The 27633-nt window shown below is 57.9% G+C and overlaps 1 protein-coding gene across 1 annotated transcript in view; it reads left to right on the top strand.

Moving 5' to 3' along the window:
* Nucleotides 1-26976, top strand: part of AJAP1 (adherens junctions associated protein 1) — a 30036-nt gene extending 3060 nt beyond the window's left edge. Inside the window, exons 2-6 of the mRNA XM_065650207.1 lie at nt 11047-11702; nt 19785-19872; nt 21811-22053; nt 22936-23066; nt 26890-26976. Of these exons, the coding sequence (XP_065506279.1) occupies nt 11047-11702; nt 19785-19872; nt 21811-22053; nt 22936-23008 (1060 nt within the window). The 3' untranslated portion in view covers nt 23009-23066; nt 26890-26976. The remainder of the gene's footprint in view (nt 1-11046; nt 11703-19784; nt 19873-21810; nt 22054-22935; nt 23067-26889) is intronic.
* The last annotated feature ends 657 nt before the right edge of the window (nt 26977-27633 follow it).

The following is a 27633-nucleotide window of genomic DNA, read 5'->3' on the forward strand; positions in this document are numbered from 1 at the left end:
GCCTTTGTGGCGTCTCCAGCGGGGTGAGGGATGGGAGCTGCTGCTCGCCTGGACGCTCGGGGGCTGCCCCGTGTCCCCGGCGTCCTGCCCGCGGGACGTGGGACGCGCGACCCGCCGTCCCCTCCGCTCTGGGTGTCGGAGCACCCCAGCTTGGGTTTGCTTTACGTAACAGTTGTCTGCGGAAAATCAGGAGCTGCTAATTTTCCTTCAAAGCCCAGGCTGTGGAGGGGAACCGCAGCGAGGCAGGGACCAGCTGCGCGGGTGGCCCGGTGGCCTCGCTCCCCCGTCCCTGTCCTCGAGGTCTCCCAGCACGGCTGGTGTACGTTGGTGTCTATATGGATGTATATGGGGTGGCGGCGAGCGCCCAGAGCGGCTTCGCACGATGGCTCCGTAGGGTGTGAATAGTCCATATGGCTTCCGACAGGTCTGAGGTTCATTATGGAAATGTATGCATGCTTAAGCCTTTAAATATAGTTAATAGGAGAAGGACTGGGAGGAAGGATTACGGGAATCAATATGAGGAGCGGGAGCTGCACTGCTCCGGGCTGCCGTGTTCGTTATTCTCATTAACGGCTGGTGGTGATGAAGTGGGTTACAGCAGCTCAGGCCCAGTGGAGTTTGGGTTTGGGACCAAAACTTGCAGCAGCGTCGCCCCTCAAGGGCAGGGGCGGGGGGTGGGATGGAGCGGCCGCAGCGCTTACACCCCTCCTTTAACATGGGGTGGGTTTTACCTCCTGACCTCCTGTCCCTCCTTCTGTCCTCTGTCCTTCCTGCTCCGTTCCCTGGGCAGCGGCTCCAGGCTGAGCCCACGGACCCGGCAGCCGCCGTGTTTTCTGGGGGGGCTCCTGAAGCCACCGCTGGCCCCTCTTCACCCCAGGTGCACGCTTTTCATCAGAGAGACTTGGGTTTTTTTTTCCCCACTGGAATAATGTAAAACTCTGGACCTGAACTGCCTCCTCGAAAATGGAATTCAACTTGATATGAATGTTTCCTGTGGCTCTTACCGGGACCTGCACCTACAGACTTTGATAGCTTACATAATTTCCTGTGATGGAGATGTACTTCATCTAATTTCACTTTGAAATGCATTGATTAAATCAGAACTGCTGGGAGATTTAAACTGAGTCTCTGTGGCCTGAACTTAACTGTGGGAGGTTTACCTGCCTTCATCCTTCAACATTAATTTGGTTTTATGAGGATTCCTCGTGAAATGAGGTTTTGTCTGCCACTGAATTGCTGCTGCTTTCTGGGTTTACCGGCTCCTTTCTCGCAGCGGCTTGGTGAGCAGGAGCCGCGCTGGAGCCTCTTCCAGGGCGCACGGCGGGGACCGCGGGACGGTCTGGCATCGCCTGTCTCCGGGGCTCCTTGCCCGGTTGCCCAGGCCGAGGTGAAGCCCCCGTGCTGCTCGTGGCACGGACGGCGGGTCCGGTGATGCTGCGGTGAAGCTCTCGCCCAGGGCCGGGGCTGCCGGGCGTGCTGCTCATGGAGCAGGATGGAGACTTGCAGCGATAACCAGAGTTACTGCAGGAGCATGTGTCGCTTCTCCAGCGTGTCCTCTCCTGGGTTCAGCCTTTCCGGTGCCAAGCAACAGTGACAAAAGGAAGAGAAATCTGTGTTGGCTGGAGATGGATGAGCCATTGGATGGAAATCAGCAGGGACGGGGTCGGCGAGCGCCGAGCACCCCGGGCAGGAGGCCAGAGCACCCGCCGGGGACTCACCGGGTCCTTCCCGGCAGAGCAGCGGGTGGCACAACCCTGGCAAAGCCCCTGAGCCTGGGGCCGCTTTTCTGTCCGAGGCCACTGACCGCCCTCGGGCCAGCGCCCGCTGAAATTCAGTGGCAGAGACTTCCCAAGAACCTTCACTGGCTTCCTGGAGAAATTTCATGGACTTTTTTTTTTAGAAAAAATTGAAGCTTATCATTCATGAAGTGTTCATTTTCAACTCTGATCTGCAAAATGTCTCATTGTGACTTGGAGATGATGTGTGGGCAGGAGGTATGCTTTAACACGCAATGATTTTTTGCTTAAATTTGCTCTGAAGGGCTTTCTCAACAGCTCTGCTTTTCTGGAAGCGTCGTTGCACCCCGAGCCGTGCCGTGTCCGTTCTGCCGGTGGCTGCTGGTGTGTCCCAGCGAGTGATGCTGTCGCTGCACACCAGCATTGGCCAGCTCGCCCAGTCCTGCCTGGAGCTGTGGGGAGCAAAAGCCGTTCCCCGGTGCCGCGTCTCGTGGGCAGCCCTGCCCGGAGCGGTAACGAAGCGGAGCGTGACGGTGGTGACGCGGTTCTTGCAAGAGAAATACAAATCTGGACCCTTGAGGTGGAAAAACTGGAGCTTGCCGGGGCGTGCGTGCTCTAACGCAGAGGAGCGAGGGGATGGAGCGGTGCTGGCGCGGGGGCCGCGGCGGGAGGAGGTGGCCGTGCGCCCCGCCACGCGAGGAACGTGGTTTTGTGGAGCAGAGCAGGGATCGGTCACTCTCATCTGCAAGGGGCTCTCGCCCTGAGCATCCCGGGGTGCTCAGGAGAATCTTCAGCCGTGGTTTGGGGCGCCGTAAATAGGGGATGCGGCTGCGTGATGCTGGCTGAGTGACGGCGTGAGCTGCCGCGGTGCCCAGGGAGGCTCCTTGCTCAGCGGTTGAGGCTCCGTTAAGAGCGAACGGTGCTAATTGATGTTGCCACTTGACTGCGTGTCATTCAGGTTAACGCCGTGGCGAGGTCGGGGGGCAGCCCGGGTGCTCCCCCGGGGATTTGCCTGCCCGGCGAGCCGTCCCCGCCGCACACGCGGTGTCCTCGGGGACACGTTCCTGTAATTGCCGGAGTCCCGTGCGTGACCCCAGCCCCGCTGCCAGTGCATCTCCTCGGTCTGCAGGACTCGAGTAATGAAGCGTCAGTTAATTGACATGGATTAGGACATCCACTTAAGTATCCACCAACACGTGGGTGATTGATGCCGGGAGCCGAGGCCACGTGGCCGCGTGTCCCGCCGGAGCTCGGCTGAGCCTGCCGGGCGTCACACGGCGCTGCCAGTGCAGGGGCTATTTTAGAAACAGCTTCCGAGAAGGATAAACCTGTTTTCTACAAGTAGTTTTTCAGGGGTTTTCTTATGAAGCTTGCTTTGGGAAGGAGGAGAATGAGCTACTTGTCTTCTTGTTTCTTGGCTTTGTAAGAGGCTCTGTACTCCTTTAGCATCATCCCATGTGAAATATTCAGAACCTATTCTAGATTCCTGTTGCAGAGAACCTGGCAAAATCAATTTTGCTAATTTTGATGGATGAGGATGGAAACGTTTCTTACGGGCAGTTCTTTGGGGATGTTCTGCTCAGGCGTGCAGTGGGAAGGGATGCGATTCCGTGTCCTTCCCTTTCATCTCTCCTGAGGTCCGGACCTGTGCAGCGCGAGGCTGCTGGCACGTGGACCTGGCGCTTGCAGGAAGCCCAGATACGGTGGGAGATGCGATAAACTGCAGAGGTTTGCAAAAAGCAGCGAGGGATGCGGGGAGTCTCCTGTCGCCGCCGATCTGCTTGGCAGAGACCTCGTCTCTCCTTTGGAGATAACGCTTTGAGAAGTTTAATCACTCCCGCAAAGGGGATTTTTTTTTTTTCTTTTTAATGAGATGCAAAGCAGAGCGGTATCTGACTCATGGCAATTAGGCTGGGGAGGTGTGTGCCCACAAACAGCGCAGTGTTTTCCAGGCGCTCGTGCCGCTGGTGACTCACCGGCACCTCGATCCGGCGGATTCGGCTCCCGCGGCCACCGCGGGCGTGGGGAGGTGGCCGGGAGAGCCGCTCTTCTCCACGGAGAAGAAACCGTGCGGTGCTAAAAGGGGATTTAATCCTCTGTGTGAAAGGATCAAGAGTCTTTGCCCCGGATTTCATTCTCCCTGCCTTCGCTTTCTATTTTGGTTTGGCTTTTTCTCCATCTTTTTGGCCCGTTCTCTTTTTTCGTCGAACGTGTCACGCCGTGAGCGTTCTCCAGCAGCGGGATGTCCCCAGCGGGGTGTCCCAGCAGGTCCCGGAGCCGGTTCCAGAGCTGGGGGGCTGGTGTTCCCCCGCTCCCTTCCTCCCGCCCCAGCTCTCATGCCTTTGCTTTCTCCAGGCTTTTCCCCATTGATGTTTCACACCTTCAAAGAGTGCTCTGCTGCTTCTATTTTTTTTTTTTTTATTGTATTTCTTGCTCCATAAAAGCCATCTGCCTATCAGTCTGCTTGTAGAGGCTTTATCTCCCTCATCGTCTCCATTTCTTAAGAGCGACTGGATCTTTTGAAACTCTTCACGCTTTCCTGGTGGTTGTTCCCGTGCATGGCCGCGGAGGTTTTGGGGCAGGCTGTGCACTGCTGGGCTGCGGTGCCTTCCCTGGAGAAACCAGCTTTGGATCTTGGGTATTCCAATAGAATTAAGCTCCGAATTGGCTGGATTTCCCAGGGACTGCACTGGCCCGTGCAGACATCGTCCCTCGCTGTGCGAAGGGGATGCTTGGCCCCGTGTCGGTCATCCGGGCACGATGACATACTTGAGCACCTTTATTTGGGAAAGAAGCTCAGCGCTCGGGTTGTTCGGTGGTGCTGGAGGGCGGTGTGGGCAGCAGCCCGTACCGTGCTCTCCCTCTCTAGGCTGGCAGAGAAGGAGCCCTGGTCATCCTGCAGAAACCCACCTTTGTTCACAAATCAGTTATTACAGGGGGTGGACATGTGGCAAAGGAAGAAAATTCCTGAGCAAAGCAGGGGAACGAGCAATTCCTTCATTTTGCGGCTGTGGCTGATGTGCACCTTCCTCCGCAAGCCTGTATCCGCATCAGGGAGCCGCTAAACCCAACCGCTGGCCTTGTTTGTTCTGTGCAGCATTGGGGATGATCGCTAAGCTCCCAGGGGTGATGCTCTCATCTGTATGTTGCAGTCCCTTCAGTTCTCCGGTGTTTGGCTGGGGAGGTGTTCCCCGCTCGCGGTGGTGGCGGTGGCGATGGCAGCGCGGTCCCGCGCGCCCGGGGACATCCTGCTGGCTGCTGGCGGGTGAAGCGGGTTTGTGGTGCTCACGAGGTGCTGGGATACCCGAGGAGGTTTAGAGAGAGCTAAAATAAGGGAAAAAAACCCCCTAATTTCCTTAGGTTTGTGGGATTTTTTTAATATGACCAAGAATGGAGCTGGGGGCTGTGACTCTTCAACAAGATACCTGGTAGATTTGGAAATCTGAGCGGAACTTCCCAGCGAGCTGTATCTGAACTGAAGCTCTTGCTGCTGCCCACTCCCCAGCACTGGTGCGGAATTCGGGGGGGAAACGAGGGAATAAGTGGGCGACAAGTGCAGGTTTGGGCTGGAAAGCCAGTGCTCACAAACCCCCTTTGTCCGGCGGGACAAAAGCCGAGTGTTCTTGCCGAGGGCTGATGAACGCCCCACTGTCCGGCCCCGTCATGCTAAATGCGCCAGTGTTTGCCAGCTGGGCTGGGGGGGATGCCCTGCTGGTACCCGGGGATGCTCTGCCGGTACCTGGGGCTGCAGGACCAAACCGAGCTTGGGAACAGCCGAACCGTTCCCCCGGGAAGGCTTTGGGGCTGTTTGTTGGAAGGGCTTGGGGCAGTTTGTGCCCCGGCCGGGGTGGGAGGCAGCGTGGCCGTGGCCCCCTGCCCGTGGCACACGGCCGGCAGCTCGGGGCAGCTTGCCCGAGCCTCGCCTGGCCACGTCTGACAGATGCAGCCGCAGCCCGCTGGCCCTTCCCGGGGGAGCCAGACCCGCGCGAGCTCCTTCTGCCGGAGCGGGGATTGCCCAGCGCCGGTTCTGTGCAGAAATTTGCTGAAGACGTTTCTCTGTCTGAACGTGCACGCTCGCTTCTGGGCTTCCCGCCCCCGGCGCTTTGCGAATCCGATCTGAAATAATCCCACAAGACTGGGGGAAGCACTGGAGAGCAGGTAGATGCTGTGCCCTTTCTGGAGCAAGTGGCGCGAGGCTGGCGAGCTTGGGCGGTGTGTGCCAGCTCGCTGCGCCAGCTGGGCGCTCACGCTCCTCCTCGGGCTGGCTGCGGGCGCTGCGCACCCCGTCCTGTCAGCATCCTTGACAATCTCTCAAAACGGAGACGGAACTTGAAACCCAGAGCTAAAGGTTGGCTCAGCTTTGGCGCGTGGAGCAAACCTGCTTTTCCCTTTGCGGCAACGCCACGTGCGCCCATTCGCTCTGTTGTCTCCTTTTTGCTCTTTCCCGCGCTGCTCTGCCAGCCCGTCCGGGATGCACCGGCCCTGGGGCTTTGCCCTTTCTCTGCCTCCGGCGAAGGACGGGCGCGAAGGCGAGAGCAGCCGGGGCCGCGGCACCGCTGCGCCAGATCTGCTCCCGACAGCCTTGGCAGGGGCTGCGCCTACCGCATCAGCATATTGGCGGTACCGCTGGGTATTAATTATGCCTTCCGCACTCGCGGCTATTCAAATGTTAAAATCGTTTATTTGCAGCTGGGTGAGCTCACGGCAGAGGCAGAACGGCGATCAGCTCCCTCCGCCGCGGCCACCCCCATCCCTCTCTGCTCACCGGGATGCGGCTCCCGGGTGCAGACGGGGACGGGTCCGGCTGCCCCGTCTCAGCATCTTTGTCCTGGGGGACCCCGCTGCTCCCCGACCCGGCAACCTCTTGCCGCCCCGTTTTCCCCAGAAGCAGGTGCTGGTCTGCCCGGCTGTGGAGTTGCGGCCGGGACGATTCAGCCCGTTTCACCCTCTGCTGATTCCCCTCTGTGATCAGTCCCATCCCTCTGCTGCGGGAAGCGGTGTTGGTTTAATTACTTGTGGGGAGAAGGGGGAGAGCAGAAGAACTTAGGACTTTTTTAAAATATCACTTTTATTAGCGGGTAATCCTGCAGCTCAGGTCTGTAATATAGATAGGTAGCGATGTGGCACATTTAATTTACCTAGATGCTACTGTATGTCGGCTTCTGTGCCTTAATTCCCAGTCCTGGCTTTAAAGAGCTTGGCAGCTGTATTTTCTCGGCTTTATGATTATCTTGGAAGAAGTTGTGGCTGCAGTGGTGCAGTGAATAGTAAGTTCCCAGCTCCCGTCGGGTCTGGGTTCAGAGTGGTTTGTCCCCAGAGACGTGCTGGGGTCGGCGGTGCCCGCGGTCCCGTGGGTGCCGGGGGGTCCACGGGGTCTCCCGCCGATCCCGTGGCGTAACTCCCCCCGTGCCTGTTGGCACCTGTCCGTGCTGCCCTGGCGCAGGAACGTGCTGCTGCCTCCTCGCAGCGAGGCTGGTGCTGGATTTCCATGGCAATGGCTGGCGGTGTCACAGCAAAGGACGGTCACTGCGCCGCAGGGATCACCGGCGCGCGAGCAGCTGCGGCTGCGTCCCCACCTTGGCAAGGACACGCGACTGCGGGCCAAGTATCTGCCACCACCCAAACCGTCCCCTCGTCGTCTTGCTCCAGCGTGAATGTCACCCGCCGAGCTGCAGCGGCCTCGTTCTTTCTCTGTACGAAGCCAGTGATTTCCTGCATGTTCTCCCGTGACACACCGTGCTCCGGACTCCTATGCAGGACACGCGGCCGCGCTGCCAAGGATGCTCTTCCCCGAGCATGGTCCCCGCTTTCCTGCCACGTCTCGCCTGGGACAAGCGAATGTCGCCCGTCCCCCAGCGCAGCTCCCGCTCGCACTCCGGGAATTCACAGGAATATTTCTGTCTCTCTTGCTCGGTAGTTGGAGATGTGAAATGCTCAGAGTTCGTAAATCATCCCAACAAGGACATAACCTTGATTCCCTGTGCAGAACCAATAGATTACCTAACAGGAGGCATGAAATGGAAGAATGGCTCCATTTGTATAATTCTACTTTAAAAATCAGCCTATTCTGCACTTAATGCTGCCAGTGAAGTGTCTCCACAGTCAGGGGAGAAAGGGGCCGGTGTTGGAGAGCAAACAAGCACCTTATGAAAGGGACACAAATAGGCACCTGGCGCCCGGGGATTCGCGCTCGAGCGAGCCGGGGAGGCTGCGGGGAAATGGGTTCTCTGCAAGCACCGTGCAAGCTGCTGACGGGCCGTGTTTTGCTGTTTGCCAGAGCCGCTCGATGGCCACGATCCCAGTGAATTGCTCCGACAGATTACCGGACTCGGGGATTTCTGGGCGTGCAGCAGTCGCCTGTTTCCGCAGCTGCTGGATTAACGCGCGTCCTGCCCGCAGCAGCGGGGCTGGCCGGGGGTGTCACCGTCCCCAGACGTGCCTGGCAGCCGCTGCCCCAGCTCGCATCCTCCGGCCTCCTTGGAATTAATCTCTCAAGTACCAGCTTTCCTCCTCTTCAAACGGCTGCATCGGAAAGGATTTGAGAAGGGTTCTTTTTTCATACTGGGGAGAATTCTGAGAAGTGTCACATAGAGTGGGAAGGCTGCGGTGGCTCCATCTGAAACACTTTCACTGCCTTTAAAACGGAGATTGGCTCAGTTGGGCTCAACAAAGCAGCCACAGAGCACTTAATGTACACGATCTCTGTAATTATCTGAGCAGTTTCCTTGAAATCTGCTCCTGTACTTCTAGCAAAGCGCAGGTAGATATTATATTTGTAGCAGTTTCCCTCGCTGGCCGCCTCTCCGTCCATTAAAGCCATGGGAGCGGATCTGGGGTTCGCAGGAGCGAACGCTTTGGATGAGGAGGGCGAGGAAGGAGCTGAGGAGGGCGAGGAAGGGAACTGAGGAAGGGGGCCGCGGGCTCTGGCGGCACAGCTGGGTTTCTGGGACAAGGACGAGGTGCAGGACCCCGGGTGGGAGGTGTCCCCCCTCTTGGGGCCGCCCTTGGGACGGGTCTCTCTCACCACCTGCTTTGGGGGACCTGGGGCACAGCAGGGGGGTCCCGGGGTCCCCGGCTGCCGCCGGCCCCGCCGCGCGCTGCTGCATCCCTGTGCCGAGCGCATCGCCCCGCGTTGCCGTGGCAACGGCAACTCCTACACGCTGCTATTTATTCTGAAGGACACTTGCTCTTATCTGTTGTTGCAAAGCCCTCAAAAGATTGCATGCCACGCAGAATTCCTGCAAGGTAGCCGGGCTCGCCGCTCCCCTCCCACAAGCCGCCTCCTGGGGCCGTGCCAGCCAGCGGGGCGGCCGGGAGGACCCTCCGGGGTGACAGCCCTGGGCTGGCGTCACTCGACGGGACGCGGGCGGGAGGGTGACCCGCGGTGTCCTTGGGCAGGACAGGGCGCTGTGGGGGCTCCGCCGGCCCCGTGCAGCCCCGGGCGAGCTGGGGGTGTCTCCCACCCTGTCCCCCCGTCACCGGGGATGCGAGGGACACCCCTGCGTTTGGGCGTCACCCGGCGCTGCCTGGCCACGCTCAGCACGGTGTTTGCGGCACGGCCCGCGTGCAGCCAGGGGCTGCGCATTGCCTTTTCCCCCGTGTCCTCGTGCTGCCGCGGGGGGCGGCACAGCGATGCTGGGGCAGGTCCCGACCCCCCCCAGCCCGGGGCCGCCGTCACCGCAACCTGGGAACGTCACGAGCGAGCAGCAGGAATTGGGAAGAGGGGAAAAAATGTGTTTTTCACGCAAGCTGCCAATCCTGGGGGCTGAGGACTGGCATTTTGGCTTTCGGAAGCTGCCACAGCAGCTGGGATTCGGTGGGTTTGGGCTGGGAGCATCTTCCCTCGTTCTGTGGTTGTTGATAAAAGCGCCTTGTGTGTGGCTTTGCTGGCGGACAACAAGGAGGGGTTTGGGTGCAAGGGACACGGGGACATCCTGGGTGGCCTTAGGGGCTTGGGAAGCAGCCGCATCCCAGCCTGACGTGCTGCTGGCCTCAATACAGGCATTGCGAAGGTGGGTCTGTGTTTGGTGCTCTCCCGGCTCCTCGCCGGTGGTGTTGCCGGTGGTGTTGCCGGTGGCCCCGCCGGTGCACGGCCCACGAGGGATGCTCCTGGTGCTGCCACCACTCTGCTGGCCGTTTAAAAAAAGCCACCAACGACGTGCTTTGGGTGGTTTGGTTTTTTCGAAGCCTTGAAATCCTTCCTCCCCCAGCCCGAACTATTTTGGTTTTTGTTGTCTGTTTCTGGCTCTCCCCCTTTTTCCTTCTGCGCTCTTTTCCCTGCGTTGCCTTATTCTTCCCCAAAATAAATGCTGTTATGGTTTGAAAAAATACCCAATTAGGCAAAAAAAAAAAAAAAAGGAGATTCTCTGAGCAGAAAAAGACTGTGCCTGAGAGTATCCAGGTCAGCTCCTTTAGCTTAATTTGCTCACGCATGGAGGGAGTGCACAAATGCTTCTGTCAACCAGATGCACATTTTCTAGCGCTACCAAGGACTTTACGGGGTGCAGCGCTGCGGAGGATTAGTCTATTTAGCCATATAAAGCTCTCATTAACTCCTGCTGAGTTTGACAAAAGTCTTTCTTGTGTAAAAGCTGAATAAAATGGAGTAAAGATTTTGGGCTTTGGCCTAATGATTTTTTTTTTTGGTAAAAACAAGACAAATTTGCCGATCAGGCATTTCCTTACCATGAAACTCCGTGCTTTGTGTGGGGTAGCGTGTTAGGGGCAGGGGCGAGTGGAGCAGCACCTGGCGAGACGCGGTGATGCTGGGGAGGGGACAGAGCTCCGGGGTGCCCCGGGGTACCTGTGGGGTCCGGGCGCTCTTTGCTTCAGCTCGCGGAGGGTTCATCGCACCGTCTGGGTGGGTTTGCTCCTCGGGCCTTGGCTCAGCGAGCCGGGGAGCAGGGGCCGTGCTCCCCGATACCGCTGTGACCTGGCGAAGGCTGTTGCTGCCGGGGCTCCGCTCCTGCCGTCTGCTTCGGATAACGCTCCTGAAAGGGCTGAGCTCCAGCAGCGCAGGTGCTGGTGCTTCCTCGGGGCATTTTACAGCAAAACCCGTCCTCGAGTCGGCCACGGTGTGCACAAACCCACCGAAAAGCAGCAAAGTCGTGTTTTTGGATGGGAACCCTTGATCTGCGCTGGCGGTGGGCATTGTGGTGGGAGGGGTGCGGGGTGCCCTGCGATGCTGCTCTGGGGGTGCTGGCTGGAGCGCTGCGGGGAGCGCTGGCACCGCTTTCCCGCGCTGCCGGGGCGGTTCGGGGGTGCTGGGTCGCTCCCCTGCCTTTCTAACACGCTTGCCGTCTGTCCGCAGGTCAGGTTGCCCGCTTGGAAGCCATGCTTGGATTTTAATAGCCATGTTCCACCTAGCCATGGACCTCGCCAGCTGCCAGCCCGTGCCCAGCGGCGCCGGGGGGAGGCTGTCACCGCGGCCGGCGCTCCGGCACAGACTGTCCCGCGGCTCGCTGTGGGGCGCGGGGAGCGGGGAGGAGCTGCGGCGCCCCGGCCCCCCCTGGACCTGCACCCCCACGCCCCCCTTGCAGAGACCCCGCTCCCGCCGGCCGCCCCCCGCCGCCCCGCTGCCCGCCGGCCACCCCCAGCGCCGGCCGCGCTCCCGGAGGGGCCGGCGGCACCTGCGCGGCCGCGGCTTCGCCCCGCGGGACGGGCGGCCCACGGCGCTGCCCGAGGTCATCGTGTGGGGCCCCACGGGCGAGGAGGACTCCCTGGAGAGCAGCACGCTGCCCGGCGCCTTCGCCACCACCGCCGCCACCACCGCTGCCGCCACCACCGCCGCCACCGCCGCTGCTGCCACTGCCGCCGCCACGCCGCCCCGCGCGCCCCCCAGCACCCCGGCACCCGGCGGGGACGCGCCCCGGAGCAGCCCCGGCCGCACCAGCACCGCCGAGCCGGCCGCCGGCCACAGCAGCGGGAAGGACGCTCGCCCGCCCCGCGGGCTGGGGGACAGCACAGGTAGGGCTGCCGGGGGGCGAACGGGGAGGGCGGGGGTCCTGGGGCAGCGGGTCACGGTGGCACGAGCATCCTTGGCAGCAGTGCTGCCCGGATGGAGATCAGTGCGTGACGTTGAAGAAGAGCGCTGGGGAGGCGGGCGGCAGCTGTGGTTCATCCCTTTTATCGCAGGCGTTTCCAGCGGCTCGCTGTGTTTTTCCCATTAGTGGGATCCATCCACAGCCCAGCTCCCCACTCGTGTTCCGCACGGCGATGCGTTTCCCCAGCGCTGTCTGCTGCGCAGACATGGATGGGAAAGCTGCTTCCCATTTATTTCAGATTATATTTGTTATTGCCAGTATGAAACTGCGGGATACGGTTGTATAGTTTACCGAGTTTATTCACTGTGCATCGACAGCGTTTAGCCCACAGTGATCTTCCAGTCAAATCAAAAAAGAATTTTGTGGCCTAATCTTAATCCCAATTAATTTATCTAGCCTGCCCTGCTTGGGAGGAAGAGACAAGCCAACCATAATGTTGTTCCTGACTTAGAGAAGCTATTTATAGTGGTGCAAAAACTCCCAACCTACACACCTTTTAGAAATACGCTGGAATCGGCTGGGTAAATTAGCAAGGGAGTATCGATAACGACTGCCAGCGAGAGCTGCAGCGGCACATCCGCCTGCGCCATCGGCAGCACGTGGGACGGTGGCCCTCGGCACGTGCTTAACGGGGTTGGCGGCATCGTTTGGCTGAGGATGAGCTGCCGCGTCCCTCCCCGTCCCTGCCGTGTCCCTGCTGTGTTCCCTGCCCGGTCCCAGGACGAGCGTTTTGGGAGCCGGTGGCCAGCACCGTGCCGAAGCCTCGGCCGCGGTTTTGCTGGCGATGCGCCTGTGCGAGGCTGTGCATTTTTCAAGCCCTGCTCCTCTCTGTTGTATAAGCTTTAGCGGCTGGAAGTGTTTGTTCTCTGCTGGGAAAAACATATGGCTACAAATTAGGATTAGGTAACTTGTCTGTACTTTTTATTTGCCTCAGCGAGCATCGCGACAACAGGAGCCCGGAGTGGGCAGGGAGGGATGCTGCTCCACAGCTTGCGGTCCCTGAGCTCTCTGGCTGCAGCCCCCGGGGGTCCCGCTGGCAGCACCCGAGGGAGCCGGGGCCACCCTGGGAGCTGGCAGAGCCACCGCAGGGTCCCTCAGCCGAGGACACGCCAGCGCATCATCGTTCCCGTCGGGTCGGGTGCTGCGATCGTGCCAGCGAAGGTGTTTCTGCCCCCGTGTCCCTCCCTTCCCTCGCGCATCGCCAAAGGGGCTCGTGCTGGCTGATGCTGTGGCCCGCGGGTCCCTGGGCTGTGCGCAGGCAGCAGCGCTCACCGAGATGAGCAATTAAAGCAATCTCGCTCAGTTAGCTCGTCTTCTCACCCCACTCCTCCTTGCTGAAGAAGCGAGAAGAAAAAAAAGCCAGAAACAATGTCTCCGTGACTCACTAACAGCAAAAACAAGCTTAAAAAATGCCCTGGAACAGCAAACGCTCGGCTTGTAGGTAGGAGAGAAGGCAGAGGAGAGATCGCTTGTGATGTCCAGAGAGAAAGGAGAGGCTGTGGGTGCTGCGCGGTGTGGGCGCTGCCGCGGGGGTGGTCGGGGTGCCCCGGTGCCCCCCTGCCCGCCCGGCAGAGCCGGTGGCACTCGGATGGCACGCAATCTGCTCACCCAAGCGTAGTTGATGCTTACGCTTTTCAAAAATGCACTTCCTTTTTCGGGGGCTGTCGTAATCATTTTACGGTGGAGCATGGAAGGAGAGAAATAATTCAAATTCCGGCGTGCTGCAGGAGGCAGGGGCTGCGAGGAGCCTTGGCCGGGGCGGCCGCTCTCCGTGTGGGCTCCTCTGCCCAGGCAGAGCATCCTCTGCACCGCGGGCTCCGCCGAAAAACAGAATAAAAGAGAAGAATGAATCAGAGGCTGTCAGAGCTCAGGCATGAATTGCACTCGCTGGGTTGTCTGAGGCTCTCCTTTCAGTATTATTAGAATAAAGCCGCCTTTAATTAAACCTTTAAGTGCTTTGTAAGGCAGAAGACTTTATTTGCCGTCTGCTGCTCTTAATAGTGATTTGATCGCCAGCACGCACCGTGTTTGGCGTCGTGCTCTGCGTGCGGGCGCAGGAGCCGGGGCTCGGTGTTCCGGGAGGCGAGGGGCTGGGGGCAGCCGCTGAGCTCGGGGCGTCCCAGCCCCTCCGCCGCTGGCCAGGGGCGTATTGGGAATAAATAACAACCACAAAGAGGCGTTTGCTTCCCCGCGGGGAGAGGACCCGGCCTTCAAAAAGAAGGTGCGGGAGAAGGGGCGCTGGGTGCAAGGAGATAGTGGATGCAAAAGGCTTCAAAGGAATTAATTAAAGATAAAATGTGTTTAAAAGAAGACCCTGGGCGGTCGGGCTGGAGCCGCCTCTTTGATGCGCCGTGCAAAGGCGTGGGAGCCGTCACAGCCAGGGGGCCGGGGGCATCTGTGGGGCCATCGCCCCCCGTCCTGGGGCAGCCCCCTGGGACGTTCCCCAAGGACCCCGCGTCGGCTGCAGAGGGGGCTTTGCCGTCAGGAGGGAGGATGGCGGCTGAAGCAGGAAACCACAGAGCCCGGGCTCCGGGGACGAGCGTGGCCGCGAGCCCAGCTCTCTCTGGCGAGGAAAGCGGCTCGGTCTCCGCGGGATTAGCAGATGTTGTGTGTGCGTGTGCGCCCGCACCCACGTGTGTCTAAATGAGCCAGAACCTCTCCGCTGCTGCTCTCAGAAGTATTTATGGCTCGGTGATATTTGCTGTAACACCTGAGAAGATAAGTCCCAGCGTCTTTAGCATAAGCCTCTAGGATCATCGTTCTTGGCAAGAATATTTCTCAGCAGCAGCAGGATATTCTCCTTTCATCAGTCCGACCCAAAACACCAGGAGGTTCCCCGGAACCTTGGTGTGGTTTTTGGTTGTGTGGGGTTTTTTTTTTTTCTTTTTTGCTGAAAAGCTGCGTTTGCACTTCAGGATGACTAACGCTCGCTGGGCTGGGTTTTGGGGCCGATCGCCCTGATTTACCAGGTGGAAACCGAAGGGCTTTGGCTGTGCAGGCGGGAGGGCTGTTGGGAGCAGCCCCAGCGCGGTTTCCAGCACAGCGGACGCACCGGCTTTGCACTGGAGCAAGGTTTTCCAGGAAGGCTCCTGCCGTGTTTCCCGCCCTGTACCTAACCCTCCTGTTTTTTGTAAATTCTTTTTCTTACAAGCTGTTACACGGTAGCAGTGCTGGTGTTACGGCAGAGTCTGACCGATCCCCCCGGGAAGAGCCGTTTGTGTCTGTGACTGCTGCAGGGCAGCCACGCAACGCTCCCCATTGAATTTTTGTGTCCAAATGCGGTTTTTTTGGCTAGATGAGGCTTTCGGGGATCAGACGCGTTCTCTGAGGGCTGGGGAGGCTGTGACGCCTCTCGGGTCCAGCCGGTTTTACCCAGGTCCCCGCGATGCTCAGGAGGAAGGAGATTCGGGCAGGGATGGGATGGGATGCAGGGCAGGAGCAGGACACGGTCCGTGCGGGTATTCGGGGCATCTCTTGGTTTTTTGCACCACTAACGGTAACTCAAGATGATGCTCTGCAAAATGAAACAGAGCTGTTATTTCCTTTTTTTTTTTTTTTAATTTTATGCAACTTAGAGGCCTTGACGAGGGTCCTCAAAGAGTTGTGGCTTGTAGCTGTTTTCTTGGGAAAATGAAAAATACGGTCTCCCTAACCAGAGCTGTTGAAATAAAGGCCTTGGGGGATAGAGGTTCTCTTTGTTTTTAATTAAGAGCTTATATCTCCTGTTCGGTGCCATTGCGCACTTCTGCAGTAGCGAGACATTAGTCTGGAATGGATTTTCTCATGGAATTAATTCCATTGATGCAGAGGTGTCCGGGAGCCGTTTCAAAAGGTGGCCAGAAAGGCCAAAATTCAGCGCTTTCATCTCGGTGGCAAATCTATGGTCTTTAACATACAAAGCAAGCCCTGGCGTTTGCTTGCTTTGAGGAAATTGCCTTTTCCAGGGGATGCGAGGGGTCTGCAGTTGCGTTTCGCAGGCTGACGCGGGGGCTGCTGCCCATGGGGATGCTGAGACTGGGTCTCCCACCGGGGAGGGGACCAGAGCTCGGACGGTGCGAGGGTGGAAAAACCCAGCGGTATTTCAGCATTTCCAAGGGTTCAAAGAGTGCCTTTGAAGAGCTTTCCCTCCTGGCAGGCGACACATTAAATTCTGCTGCACTAGCAGAAATGCAGGGGTTTGGACACACTTTCAATTCCATTAAATACTTCTCCTGTAATTACCCTCGAGTTAAATGGTCACTGCGTCAAATCGGTTGGTAAAAGCCTTGTCAGAGCAGCCGCTGGCGGTCCCTGTGCCGGGACGCGGTGCTGCCGGGACCAGCTGGCCGAGCATCCCCGTCCCGGCCTCTGCCGCTTTCCTCTCTGCTTATTAATGTGTCATTAAGTGACCGCAGGTTCTGCAGCTCTCCGGCATTGCAGCTTCGCCATTTGAAACATTTGCCACGGAGACGAGCAAACAAGACCGAGGCGCCGTAACTCCTGCTGCCAGGTTCTCGCCCGCAGCCGGCCCCGCGTTTTGGGGTGCGGGCGTTCGCTGTGAGTTACGGGCTCAGCAGAAGGCAGGAGAAGGGTAGTTCTGCTTTACGAGCTATTGATTTTATCCTCCAGGTCCCTTTCTTCCAGACAGACTGGGCTCCTAGGGCCGTGTTTAAAATACCGCGCTGCTCTTGCAGCCATCTCTCTCTCCTCTTGCCCGCCCCGGCGCTGCGTGTCCCTGGCGGGATGTTCTGCTCTCCCTGGATGCCCCATCCATTAACAGCTCCTCCTGCAGAATGGATGTTTCTCTTCAATTTTGCTCCATGTGGTTCTTTATATTTCTTTGAAGACATAGAGGAAAGGATCCGATACATTTGCAAAGTAAGAATAAAGACCTATTCATCTTTACTGCAGAGGGTATCGCTACAGGGATTCCCAGGGAGTCGTCCCAGTTGCCCATCAAGTCTCTTTCCCTCGTTCCATCACTGCCGTGGTTAACACTGGCGGGAGAAACATTTCCCATCCCCTTAGTCCCCCTGGGCTCTGGTGCAGAATTAATATGCGATGCAAAGGAACTTGCTTCTGTGCCGGTACATATGGCAACTTATGTATGTGATGGAGTCTAAAATTATCCAGTCCTCCTTCAAATCCCTGTGTCCTGCTCCAAAGAGCTGCCATCCTTCCCAGTGCTCAGCCACCTGCAATCTGTTCTGCCGGCGCCTTTCCCATTATGTAAGTGTGAGGATTAATTGCATCGTTAGGTTCTCCCGCGTCCCTGCTGCCTCTGCCTCAGCTCCCATCTTTGCAGAAGGGCTCGTCGTTTCTGACGCCGCTTCTGTTTTCAAAGGAATTGGGCACTGGGGTGTTTTTATTTTATTTTTAGAGTCTTTCCTTTTATCTTTTTCGGCAGCGTCCCACTGGGAGCTGCTCCAAGATTGCCGTGAAGGATGTGGTGGGGTGGGCATCGCTTGGGCTGTGCTCCTCGGGTCTGTCGGGACACGGCTCCCGTTGGGACGGTCCTCAGGGACCCGAAACGTGGGGCCAGGAGCCTTTCCCTGCCCCTCGCCTTCAGCTGGTGGCATCTCCTCGTGAATTCCCTTGGGAAATGAGAGCCAGCGGCTGCTCCCGCCAGCCCTTCTCGAGGAGCCGTCACAGCGCATTCGGACTGCTTCAGTGTAATTGGGAGTAAACTGAGGAAATGGGTCATTTGCAAAATACGTGCTTGAGTCGAGGGAGAAAAATAACTCTGATCATCCCATCCTGCAGCTGTCCTTCTGTCCGGGCAGCCATGCCTCTGTCCATCCGATGGGAGGGACCGTGCGGCTCCCAGCGCTGGGGAGCAGAGGAGGAACCCCAGGTCCTGGGGTTTTGCAGCGTTCTGCACCTCCCCGTGGTTTGCTGGGCTCCTGCTGGAGCGGCGCTGGGACCGCGCAGGATGCAGGGAGCGGGCAGGTGGGACGCGTTGGCCTTCGGGAATTCATTTCTCCTCCAGAAAACCCCTTCGCCAGAGCTGTCTGTGGCGTGGCTGACATCTGCTCTGGCCCACGTCCTGTCCTTAAAGTCCATTGGGATCGCTGCTCCTTTCTCCAGCTCTTCTCCCAGATCTCTCCGCAGTGTATCCACTGGCAAAGCAGAATGAGCGCTGGGAGACGCCAGGTGTGTGTTTCCTTCGGGAAACCCTCCTGCTTTTATTTTGGAGGTGAGTGCTTTTGCCCCGCCAGGTGCCAGCACGTCACTCGCCTCCCTCCCCGGCCGCGGTCGCTGCCCGAGCCCTTGGCTCTGGGCGCGTTTTGGTGAATCAGACTCACCGAAGGTGACCTTGGGTTTATTATATTAAACTGTCAAGACTCACATCTCTGAGCACTTGATTTACGCCTGGGATGCGTCCTGGCAGCAAAGTCCGCGAGCGCTTCCTAAAAAGGCGTCGCTGCTGGCCGGCCTCGCCGCTCGGAACCCGGGACGCTGCGGTCTCGGCACCCGAGCGGGATCCGCGCGGCTCCGTCGCGGCGATGCCGACGAGGAGGAGCTGGTGGAGCCGGGGCAGGATGCTGCGGGGCGCGGGCAGGGACACCGAGGGCTGGGGGGCTGCTCCGTGTGCGGGGTGGCCCCGGCTGACTGGTGTCTCTTTTTGCGGTGTCTGTCTCCCCTGTGTTGGGGCAGCCTGGCACGGCTCTCCTCCCGCTCCTCCCCAGCCCAGGAGCCTTTTCCCTCGTGTTTCGGGGGGATTCGCCGTTCTTGACGACGCGTGGGCTGGTGTGGGACGCCGTGTCCCGTGGGAGGTGGCGGCTTCGCCAGCTTTTCTGCCTTGATGAATTTTGTGGGCAGGGACCGAGCCCCCGGGACACAGGGGCGAGCAGGGAGACAGGATCACAAATTCCAAGGGAGTCAGAGCTTTTGTCCTTTGAGAGAAGGTGGCAGAGCAGCAAGCGTGATCCGTGGTTTAAAATACCGCCGATAAAACTCCTCTGGCCTAGTTATCCAGCCCGGTGCTGGGGGCCTCGCACGAGCCGGCCTGAGAGCGGGCTGCGCTGGGGCGCCCCGGCGTGGCCCCGAATCCAGGCGCGTTTCGGTGGGAATGAGCAGCGATTTCCCCGCCACGCGCACCCGCAGGAGCTGGGAGCCCTGCGCGTGTTTTGCACAGATGCACACACACACGCACACATATATATATGTAAAACTGCTTGTTGTCGTGTCGTCCTAACACTTATTTATTTATTAAAAATCTGATCCATCAGGAGCTGCAACATCTGTTTGTGAAAAATAGCACATCCTTGGGCTGCAGCCAGGAAAATCATTTCATTACAAAATTGCAACTGTAAAGCAGCACAAAATCACAAACATACTGTACATTTAGACGCTTTTGTTTCCAAACTCCTCATTAGCGATGATACACGAGCCAAAATTATACCCCGTGTAAGGTGAATTAGGAGAAAACGAGCCCACCCGACCCTGCGAGCGAGCAGCAGTGGGTGCGGTGATGCTCGTCTCTGGTTACTCCGCACCCACTGCGCTCATGTTTCCCGGCCGTCCCGGAGGGGACACGTCTCCACATCTCTTCCGTTCTTCGTGCCTAATTCGGGCTGACAAGGAACATACTTGAGAGGGTAGGAAATGAGAGGCCTGGCTTCGAGATTATTTTATGTAAGGCAGGAGGGAGGGTTGTGTCGCTGCGGCCGGGGGCTGCGAACGGCCCGGGGGGGGTTCTCTGTGCTGGGGGTTCTCTGTGCTGGGGGTTCTCTGTGCTGGGGGGTCTCTGTGCTGGGGGGTCTCTGTGCTGGGGGGTCTGTGCTGGGGGGTCTGTGCTGGGGGGTCTCTGTGCTGGGGGTCTCTGTGCTGGGGGGTCTGTGCTGGGGGGTCTGTGCTGGGGGTCTCTGTGCTGGGGGGTCTGTGCTGGGGGGTCTGTGCTGGGGGTCTCTGTGCTGGGGGGTCTGTGCTGGGGGGCTCTGCTCGCAGCTGCCCGGGACCCCAGAATCACAGAATCACCCCCTGGGCTCCCATCCCCACTCTCTCTCGTTTCTTCTCTCCCCAGGTCTGGCGGTTCATCAGATAATCACTATTACCGTGTCCCTCATCATGGTCATTGCTGCTCTGATAACAACTCTTGTCTTAAAAAATTGGTAAGGTCCCTCCTGGGTCTGTTGGGCTTGGGGGCACGGGGACAGGGTGGGGACGGGGGTGCATTTCCAGCTGCGAGGGCTAAAGCCGGTGGCATCCACCGGCGTGGCTTCAGAAAGACATTGCAGGAGAAAATACTGGTTTTTTGATACTGAAACCTGCAGAGGAGGTTGAGGCACCTGTGTTCGCCCATGTCCCCGCAGCTCCCCGGCTCTCACCACATGGTGGGTGGCCTTGGGGACCTGCACGTGGCCAGGGCCGGGTGGCCGCGTCCCACGTGGACACGTGCGTGTCGCTGCTCGGGGTGTCACCTGCTGCGGTCAGAGCCGCACGGTGGCCACAGCAGGACCTGTCCTGCGCCGGGCGGCGTCTCCTCTGCCGCCTTTTGAGCAGCTGTGCGGCCGCTCCTGACGTCCCCAGCCTGGAGCAGTGACCAACAATTGCATTTTCTGCCCTTGCACACCCCTCCAGGGGCTGAAGAGCATCTCCTGACCCCTCGGATGCTGCCGGTCCGAAGCGTGCCCCGTCCTCGGAGCGCTCGTGTGCTCCTCCAGCTTCACTCGCAGTTTGTTCTCTCAGCACGGCTGGGCGTACAGCAAAATAGGTTAGCGTTTCGCTCCAGGCGCTCGTGCCTTTACCTATTTTCCTAGGGACCTGCCCTACTTCGGGGTCAGCGGTGCTGGTGCAGCCATCCGGCTGCAGCTCGGGCCGGTGGCAGAGCTGCTGCGCTCGGCGGGGACGGCGGGTCTGTCCTTGGCAGAACAGCTCCAGTAACCTAATGCTGAAGCCAAAAAGGGAAAAAAATTAAGTACAGTGATCTCCTTGAAAAGCAGCCTGATATGGGTGAATATGTCCCTGCTCATGGCAGGGGTTGGACTGGGTGAGCTGGGAAGGTCCCTTCAACCCAAACTATTCCATGATTCTATGATCAGTGTAGAACAGAAATTGCTAAAATAAGTGTAATTGGGTGATCACGGGTGGATACCAGCGGGCGGGCACGGCCAGAGCCAGCCATGTCCCGTATCCCATCGGGTTTGCTCGGCTCCAGCATTTGCCAAACCGCTGTGGTTTGTCACGCCACGCGTTGGGCTCCCTCCGGCACTGCTCGTGCCGGTGAAGGCAGAGCTGACCCTGAGCACACGCTTGGTCCGCAGCCCCAAGGGGGCACAGGCTCTGACCCCCGTCCTTCAGCTGTCACTTGTGCCCTCAGGCAGGACGGGTGAGCAATGGCTGCAATGTCCTGCTTGTCGTGACTCCTGGTGCCGCTGTGGCGGAGCTGACGGCTGGTTTAGGGCTGTCTCTGTTGGTCATGTCAGCGGGTGCAGAGCCGCTGTGTCCTGCTGCTGGCAGATGCCACCGTCCCCAGGGTGTCCTTGCACATGCAGCACCAGCATCCCCAGCTCCCGCTGCCCTCGGAGCTGCTATCTTCCAAAACCCCAGTATTACGATAGATGCTGTCAATCCTGTTCAGAAAGAAGTGACATCTTAATTAAATCTGACCCTTAACGAGGAGCAGCCCGATCTGGGGCCGCTTCTCCCGCGGGAGCCTCCGCAGGGGTCGCCGGGAGCAGGGTGGCCCTGCCGCTGTCCCTCGGCCGTGTCACACCAGCTTCTGAGCTGATTTATGCCGAGAAGTTAAAACCTCTTGGTGCCTCCCAAACAGAAAGGGTTTCACTTCATTGTTCCCACCTCTGTCTTTTCACTTACAAAAACGCTTTCATTTCCTGCAGGTAAAAACCTCTGACTTGCTAACTAATTCCTTTGGTGGTAAAAAGCTTGTATCTAACATTTACATTTGATCCTTAAAGAAAAGGCAAGCCGAATGACTGCTTGGTTGTGGCTGATCTTTCCAAAGTGCCCGAATTCTCATCTAATACTGAGTGACGTATAATTACCAACCGGTAACGCGTGGTGCGTCGTGTCCCCTCTCCCGTCCCCAGCTGCGCGCAGAGCGGGCGCCCGCGGCGCAACAGCCACCAGCGCAAGCTGGAGCAGCAGGAGGAGAGCTGCCAGAACCTGACCGACTTCGCGCCCCCCCGCGTGCCCAGCGCCCTCGACATCTTCACCGCCTACAACGAGACGCTGCAGTGCTCCCACGAGTGCGTCCGCACCCCCCTGCCCGTCTACGCCGAGGAGGCGTTGCGCTCGCCCGGGGATTATAAAACCACCTTCAATGGAAACAGGTGAGGCGACAGCGCGGTGTCCCGCGGGTTGGGGAGCACCGTCCCGCGCCGGGGTCCGCTGGCCTCTCTCCTCCCTGGGGAGATGATGCCCTGGCTTTCCTGGCTCTCCTGGCTCTCTCAGCCGTCGCGATGTTCGCCCGCCCGTCAGCTCGGTGTGGCCGTGGCCGCCGGACCCCTCGCCCCCCGATGCAGAGGGGGCTCAGCTCGGTGTCCCGTCCCCGTGGTGTCAGCCGGCCAGACCCCACGATCAGCCAGCCCTGGCCACGCTCAGCACCACACGTGTTTCAGTTCCTGGCTGTTGCTGCCAGCACGTAAATGCTGCTGGATCCGTCTCCCAGCATCAGTGCTGCCTCCCAAGTGGCATCGGCAGAGCTGCCGGGTTGGAACGAGCAGGGCGGTTAATGGGAGAGCAGGCGGCGAGAGCCAAACTGACCGTGCGTCTGGCATGAAATAACGATGCGTTAACCAGAGGCTTTGTAGCAGCTGGTGGGGCGGTGTAAGAGATGCGAGCCCTCGCTCTGCCTGCCCTCCCTGCACGGAGGGACGGGGACAGGAGTGACCCCTCCCTGCACCCTGCGCTGGCTCCAGAGCCTGTTGGTGCTGGTGCGGTTCCACCACACCATAAATGCACCAGCACCACCAGCTGCGGTAACAGGTGCCCATGCACGGGTAGAAGCGTTCCATGTTGCAGTCCATCCCTTTCTTCTTCTTCCTCTGCTTTGCACCATCCTGGTTTCCGGAACCAATAAGCCCATTCAAAGCATTACTGTAGAGGTATTATTTTTCTCCTCTAACAAAACTGATTTTTGCAGCAGGCCACCTCGGCTTGCTCCTGCTGTGTTACATGCCAGCACGTGCAAGCCCCTTTCTTGCTCACTGCAGACCCTCTTCTTCTGACCGGCATCTTATTCCCGTGGCCTTTGTGTCTGAGAAGTGGTTTGAAATCTCCTGCTGACTGGCCGAAGCCTGTTTGACTTCTGAGGGCAGGGCAGACGCCGTCGGGCTGTTTCCTGGTATGTACCGCGTCCATCCCACGTCCATCCTGCATCCATCCTGTGTCTATCCCACGTCCATCCCATCCCCGTCGTCCCCTGCCCGCGATGCGCCGCTCTCCCCCTGCCTGCTGCCGTCCTCCCGCTCCCGTCGGGATGTGGGACCTGAGCAGGGTGGCCCACCCGGCCGGGATGGCCAGACACACCTCCCGCCGGGGATGGGGCCTTGGGTACCAAAACGGCTTTTCCGCAGAGGTGAATTACAGACGGGCTGAGCTGGAAGGCGGGGGCTGGGGTGGGTGTGGGCTTGAGAGCAAAGGGTCCCTGGGGCAGCCTTGAACTTGAGCCTGACCGTGTGGCTCTAAAACCTCAACAAGCGATAGGAATTTCCGTGCTGCGCAGTGGCCGAGTCTGTAATTAACCTCTTGTTGCATGATGGACAGCCCGTCTTGTTCGAGAGTCACGCACCCGCTGTGCATGCTCCATCGGTACCTGAAAGCTCATTTGAAGATGTTTGCTGCCATAAACGCTTCCACGATCCCTCTGCAAGGGTGCCGGGGTCGTCCTCCTCCTCCTCCTCCTCTCGGTGCTCTGCGCAGCCCAGCCTGTGCACAGTCCCCAGCAGCTGCATTCATACCCGATACTGCTGCAACCAGAGGGGAATAGCCCTGTTATACTGGTTTCAGTAGGACACTGGTTGGAGACTCTTTTATTTCTGAGTTGGCTCGAGCCGTTTTCTCCTCCCTGTGTTGCTGCGGAAGGCGGCACGGCCGCGGGCGGTGGCAGGACCGCAGCCGGGGTCACTGCGTGCCGGCGCACCGCGGGCAGCAGAGCCGCGCACTCAGGTGGATTAATTGCTCTGTTCCGAGTCCCCGCTGTAATGAATCATATATTCCATGTAAATGAAATTTCCAGCCTTCCCTGACTGCAGCTGAGTCGGAATAGCCTGTTTAACATTGTGCTCAGCTATTGAACATAGATATGTAATTAGATTAGCATGGAAGGGAATAAAAAGGGAAGAGTCTGGGCCATGTCGGGGCAGCCGGTGAGGGGGCACCCGAGGCAGAAGCGAGGGGTTCAGCCGTCTGCTGCCGGCGTCTGTGCCCCCAGAGCCTCCCCGGCTGGAGGGGCTGCACTGTTCAGTGCAAAAAGGCTCTTACTCCCCATCTATTAACGTGCTCTCATTATTTCTTTTGCTGTGGCCGCTGGCTGGCACTGAGGTTGCCTTTGCAGCTCTGCTTTCCAGAGGAGAGGCTGCTGGAAAGGGAGACGCGGCTCTTCGGGAGCAAGGGCTGTTTCCTGACTGGCTTTTGCTGTGGCACCAATGTCACTTGAAGGTGACCTGGGTTGCTGCCGAGTGGCTGCGTTGCAGGCGCAGGGATGCTCCAGAGCTCAGGGAGCTCCTGGCTGGAGCGGTTACAAACAGCTTTCTCTTCCCAGCCCCTTTCTTGGTGTGTGCAGAGCATGGGGAACACGGGGCCCCCCGCAGCCAGGGCGACCAGAGGGTGAGGGTCTCTGCAGGGTTAGACACTGCCCCGCTCTCCGTCACGGAAACCTCTCTCCTTGGAAAGGCTTGAAGCACTTTATGGGTTTTAATTGATGGCACTTCACAGCTCTGAGCTGTCCAATAAGCGAATTAGTCCTGGCGAATGCGTAGACTCAGAGCTGGAGGCACCAGACGGACGATGTGGCCGGGGACAGGGATGGGGCACAGAGACGGAGCGCGAGCATTTCGGCTTGGTGAGCCCCGGGAGCCTGGTTGGAGCCTAACGTGGGCTCTGCACGTTACAATCCATCGGCACCGCGCGAGGACTGAGCGTCGCGCTGCCCGAGCGGCAGCCGCACATCTGGCAGTGCTGGCGGCACCGTGGGGAGCAGGAGCAGATGTGGGGACCCCGCGGCACCGCAGCTGTGGCAGCACCGGGCTCCTGTCGGAACCTGGTGGGGCCCCTGTGGTGACACGGCCAGCAGATGTGGGCGCTGTGTCCTGGGGTCACAGCCAGCCCGTGCCGACGGGAGGGTCCCTGTGCCACCAGCACGGTCCCTGCGGTGCCAGCAGTGTCACCCGCAGCGAGCGGCTGTTGGAGCTTCCCAGCAGATTGTCTCTGGAGTGCCGGTGTGGAGGGGATGTCACACCCGGGGCTGTCCCGCCCAGGAATGTCACACCCGGGGCTGTCCCGCCCAGGAATGTCACACCCGGGGCTGTCCCACCCGGGAATGTCACACCCGGGGCTGTCCCGCCCGGGAATGTCACACCCAGGGATATCACACCTGGGAATGTCACACGTGGGGTGTCACACCCGGGCAGCAGGCTGTAAGAGGCAAAACCATCCGTGCAGGTGACAGAGGTGACAGTGCTGAGGCAGAGGCAGGAACAGCCGCTGTTCTGCAAACCGAAAGGTGACATTTGCTGAAGACTCAAGTGGCTTCAGCCGGGCACCGCAGCAAACCGTGGCTGTTTTGGTTGGATTTCTGACTGGCTTTGGGGCTTTCTGAAATGAAGTTTGAGATTTCGCATTATTCTTGTCCTTAATCCCACTCTCTTTGACTGAAAAACCCCATGGAATGAGATTATACAAAAATCTGTAAGGTTGATCAAGCGCTGACCTACTTTGCACAAAGAGCCTATTTGGAATACAATATAAATTTTATATCCTGCAATGCATGCATTAAATAGTATTCATCCAGAACTATGTAAATGTTCGGCATCGCTGTCAGGGAAGTGGCAATTTGAGACCTGAAAATTGTACCGGTACCGTAACATTGATCTGACCCTGGCTTTTGCACAAGGCAGTTAAAATTTACGGCATTGTACGGTAATTCCGTGCTTTGAACACGGCGAGCAGCTGCTGTGCTGGCCCCGTTCTGCCTGACAACAGCAAATGGTTTGTATTAACATTAACAGATAATGAGTCATCATAAAAAATCCAGGCTTGTCTTTGGAGGAATAACAGCAGTCCCAACACAGCCCCGGTGCGGGAGATTAAGGACTCTGCAAAATCTGTCTTGCTAATTAAGACTTCAGTGTTGTTCTTGGAGATGTCGTATATTGTGCATCTTGCTTAAAAAAAAAAAAAAAAAAAGAGCCCTTGAACATAGAGCATATTGCATTTCTCAATGCTAATAACCATCTGGTCAGAGGTCACGGTGTAGATTGGGGCATATATGTCCTGAGCACGCCATAGGCAGCACTTTGCATACGCTGTGTGTATATATATCTATCTATATCTGCTGTATATCAAGCCCGCACATGCCGCTGTCTCGGGCTCGCTGAGCTGCATTAGGGCACGTGTTGCTGTACATAAAGTCATGTACACGTAAAGCAAGTGGCCACACGCTAATGATGGGGAGTAATTGTCTTTGCATGAAGGTTTAAAAATTACATAGAGATATTTCAGAAGATGGCAAATAAATAGCTTAAGAAGAACTTCAATAGGACCTCTGGTTTTGATGCTTAACCAATTCTTTATTGATTCTTTAGGGCATCTAACTTTAGCAAATCTTACTAGTGCTCATCATCATCTTCGCACTGGCTGCTCCCGGCCCAAGTGTGAGAAGCCCCAGAACACCGGGATGATCAGAAATAAGTCAGGCTTTGGAGGAGGCTCCGAGGAGCTGGAGTGTGCAGCGGGGCGCCCCAAGCCTCGTGGCCACCCCCACGTTTCCCCAAGAGCATCCCTGTCGCAGCAGCTGCCCCGCCAGCCGGCGGGACGGGCGGCGGCGCTGGAGGGGGGCACCGGCACCGCGCCGCTTGCTCCTGCACCCGCTGCGGCCAGACACCGCGGGTCGCGATGCGCTTCCCTGTCGTGATTTAATCTTTTGTCTTTCTTCTCGTCCTTAACAGGATTCCATTGGTGAACCTGTAAAAAATATTAAAAAAAAAAAAAAATGGGTTACCTGTACCTACCATTTCTGTTTACCAGTAGGAGACTCAAAGAGCAGCGTTCTATGGGCCAAATATATTTTTATAAAAATGAACACGCCTATAGGTAACTGTGTTTTTCAAAGAGTGCGTTTTTTTGGAGAAGAGAAAGAAAAAAGGATGAGCAAAGAATCCCGTGGAGGAGGAAGAGGAACCGGCGAGGGACTGAGGGCAAGGACTGGGTGCCTGGACGTGGACTGACTCCGAACCTGTGCCAATAATACCATTATGTGCCATGTACCGAGGCAGAGACTTCGCCAGAAGCCGAAGCCAAGTCGATAACGCCTGGAAACGTTGTGGAGGACGAGGGGGGTGTCTCTTCTGGTGGGGTCATTCATTGCGGTCCATACGCATACATACATACGATATATGTAGAGAGAAAATATATATATACACACACAAACACTTTTTGTACTGTAGCAATTTTTGAAGATCTTAAATAAGCATTTTTAAAGAAGATGTCATGGGCTAAAAGTCTAATTTCTTTAACATGCATAATATGAACTAGGTGAACTGATGTTTTCTACTTTGGCAGCTTGCCTTTCAAACCTGTATGTGTATATATAAGTAGACATATATACATATATATACGTGTGTGTGTGTATGTATAAACATATATATGTATGTATACATATATATCTCTATAGTTTTGGTTATTTTGGAAGC

Source organism: Caloenas nicobarica, chromosome 22 (assembly GCF_036013445.1).
Source record: "Caloenas nicobarica isolate bCalNic1 chromosome 22, bCalNic1.hap1, whole genome shotgun sequence".
Taxonomy (NCBI): Eukaryota; Metazoa; Chordata; class Aves; order Columbiformes; family Columbidae; genus Caloenas; species Caloenas nicobarica.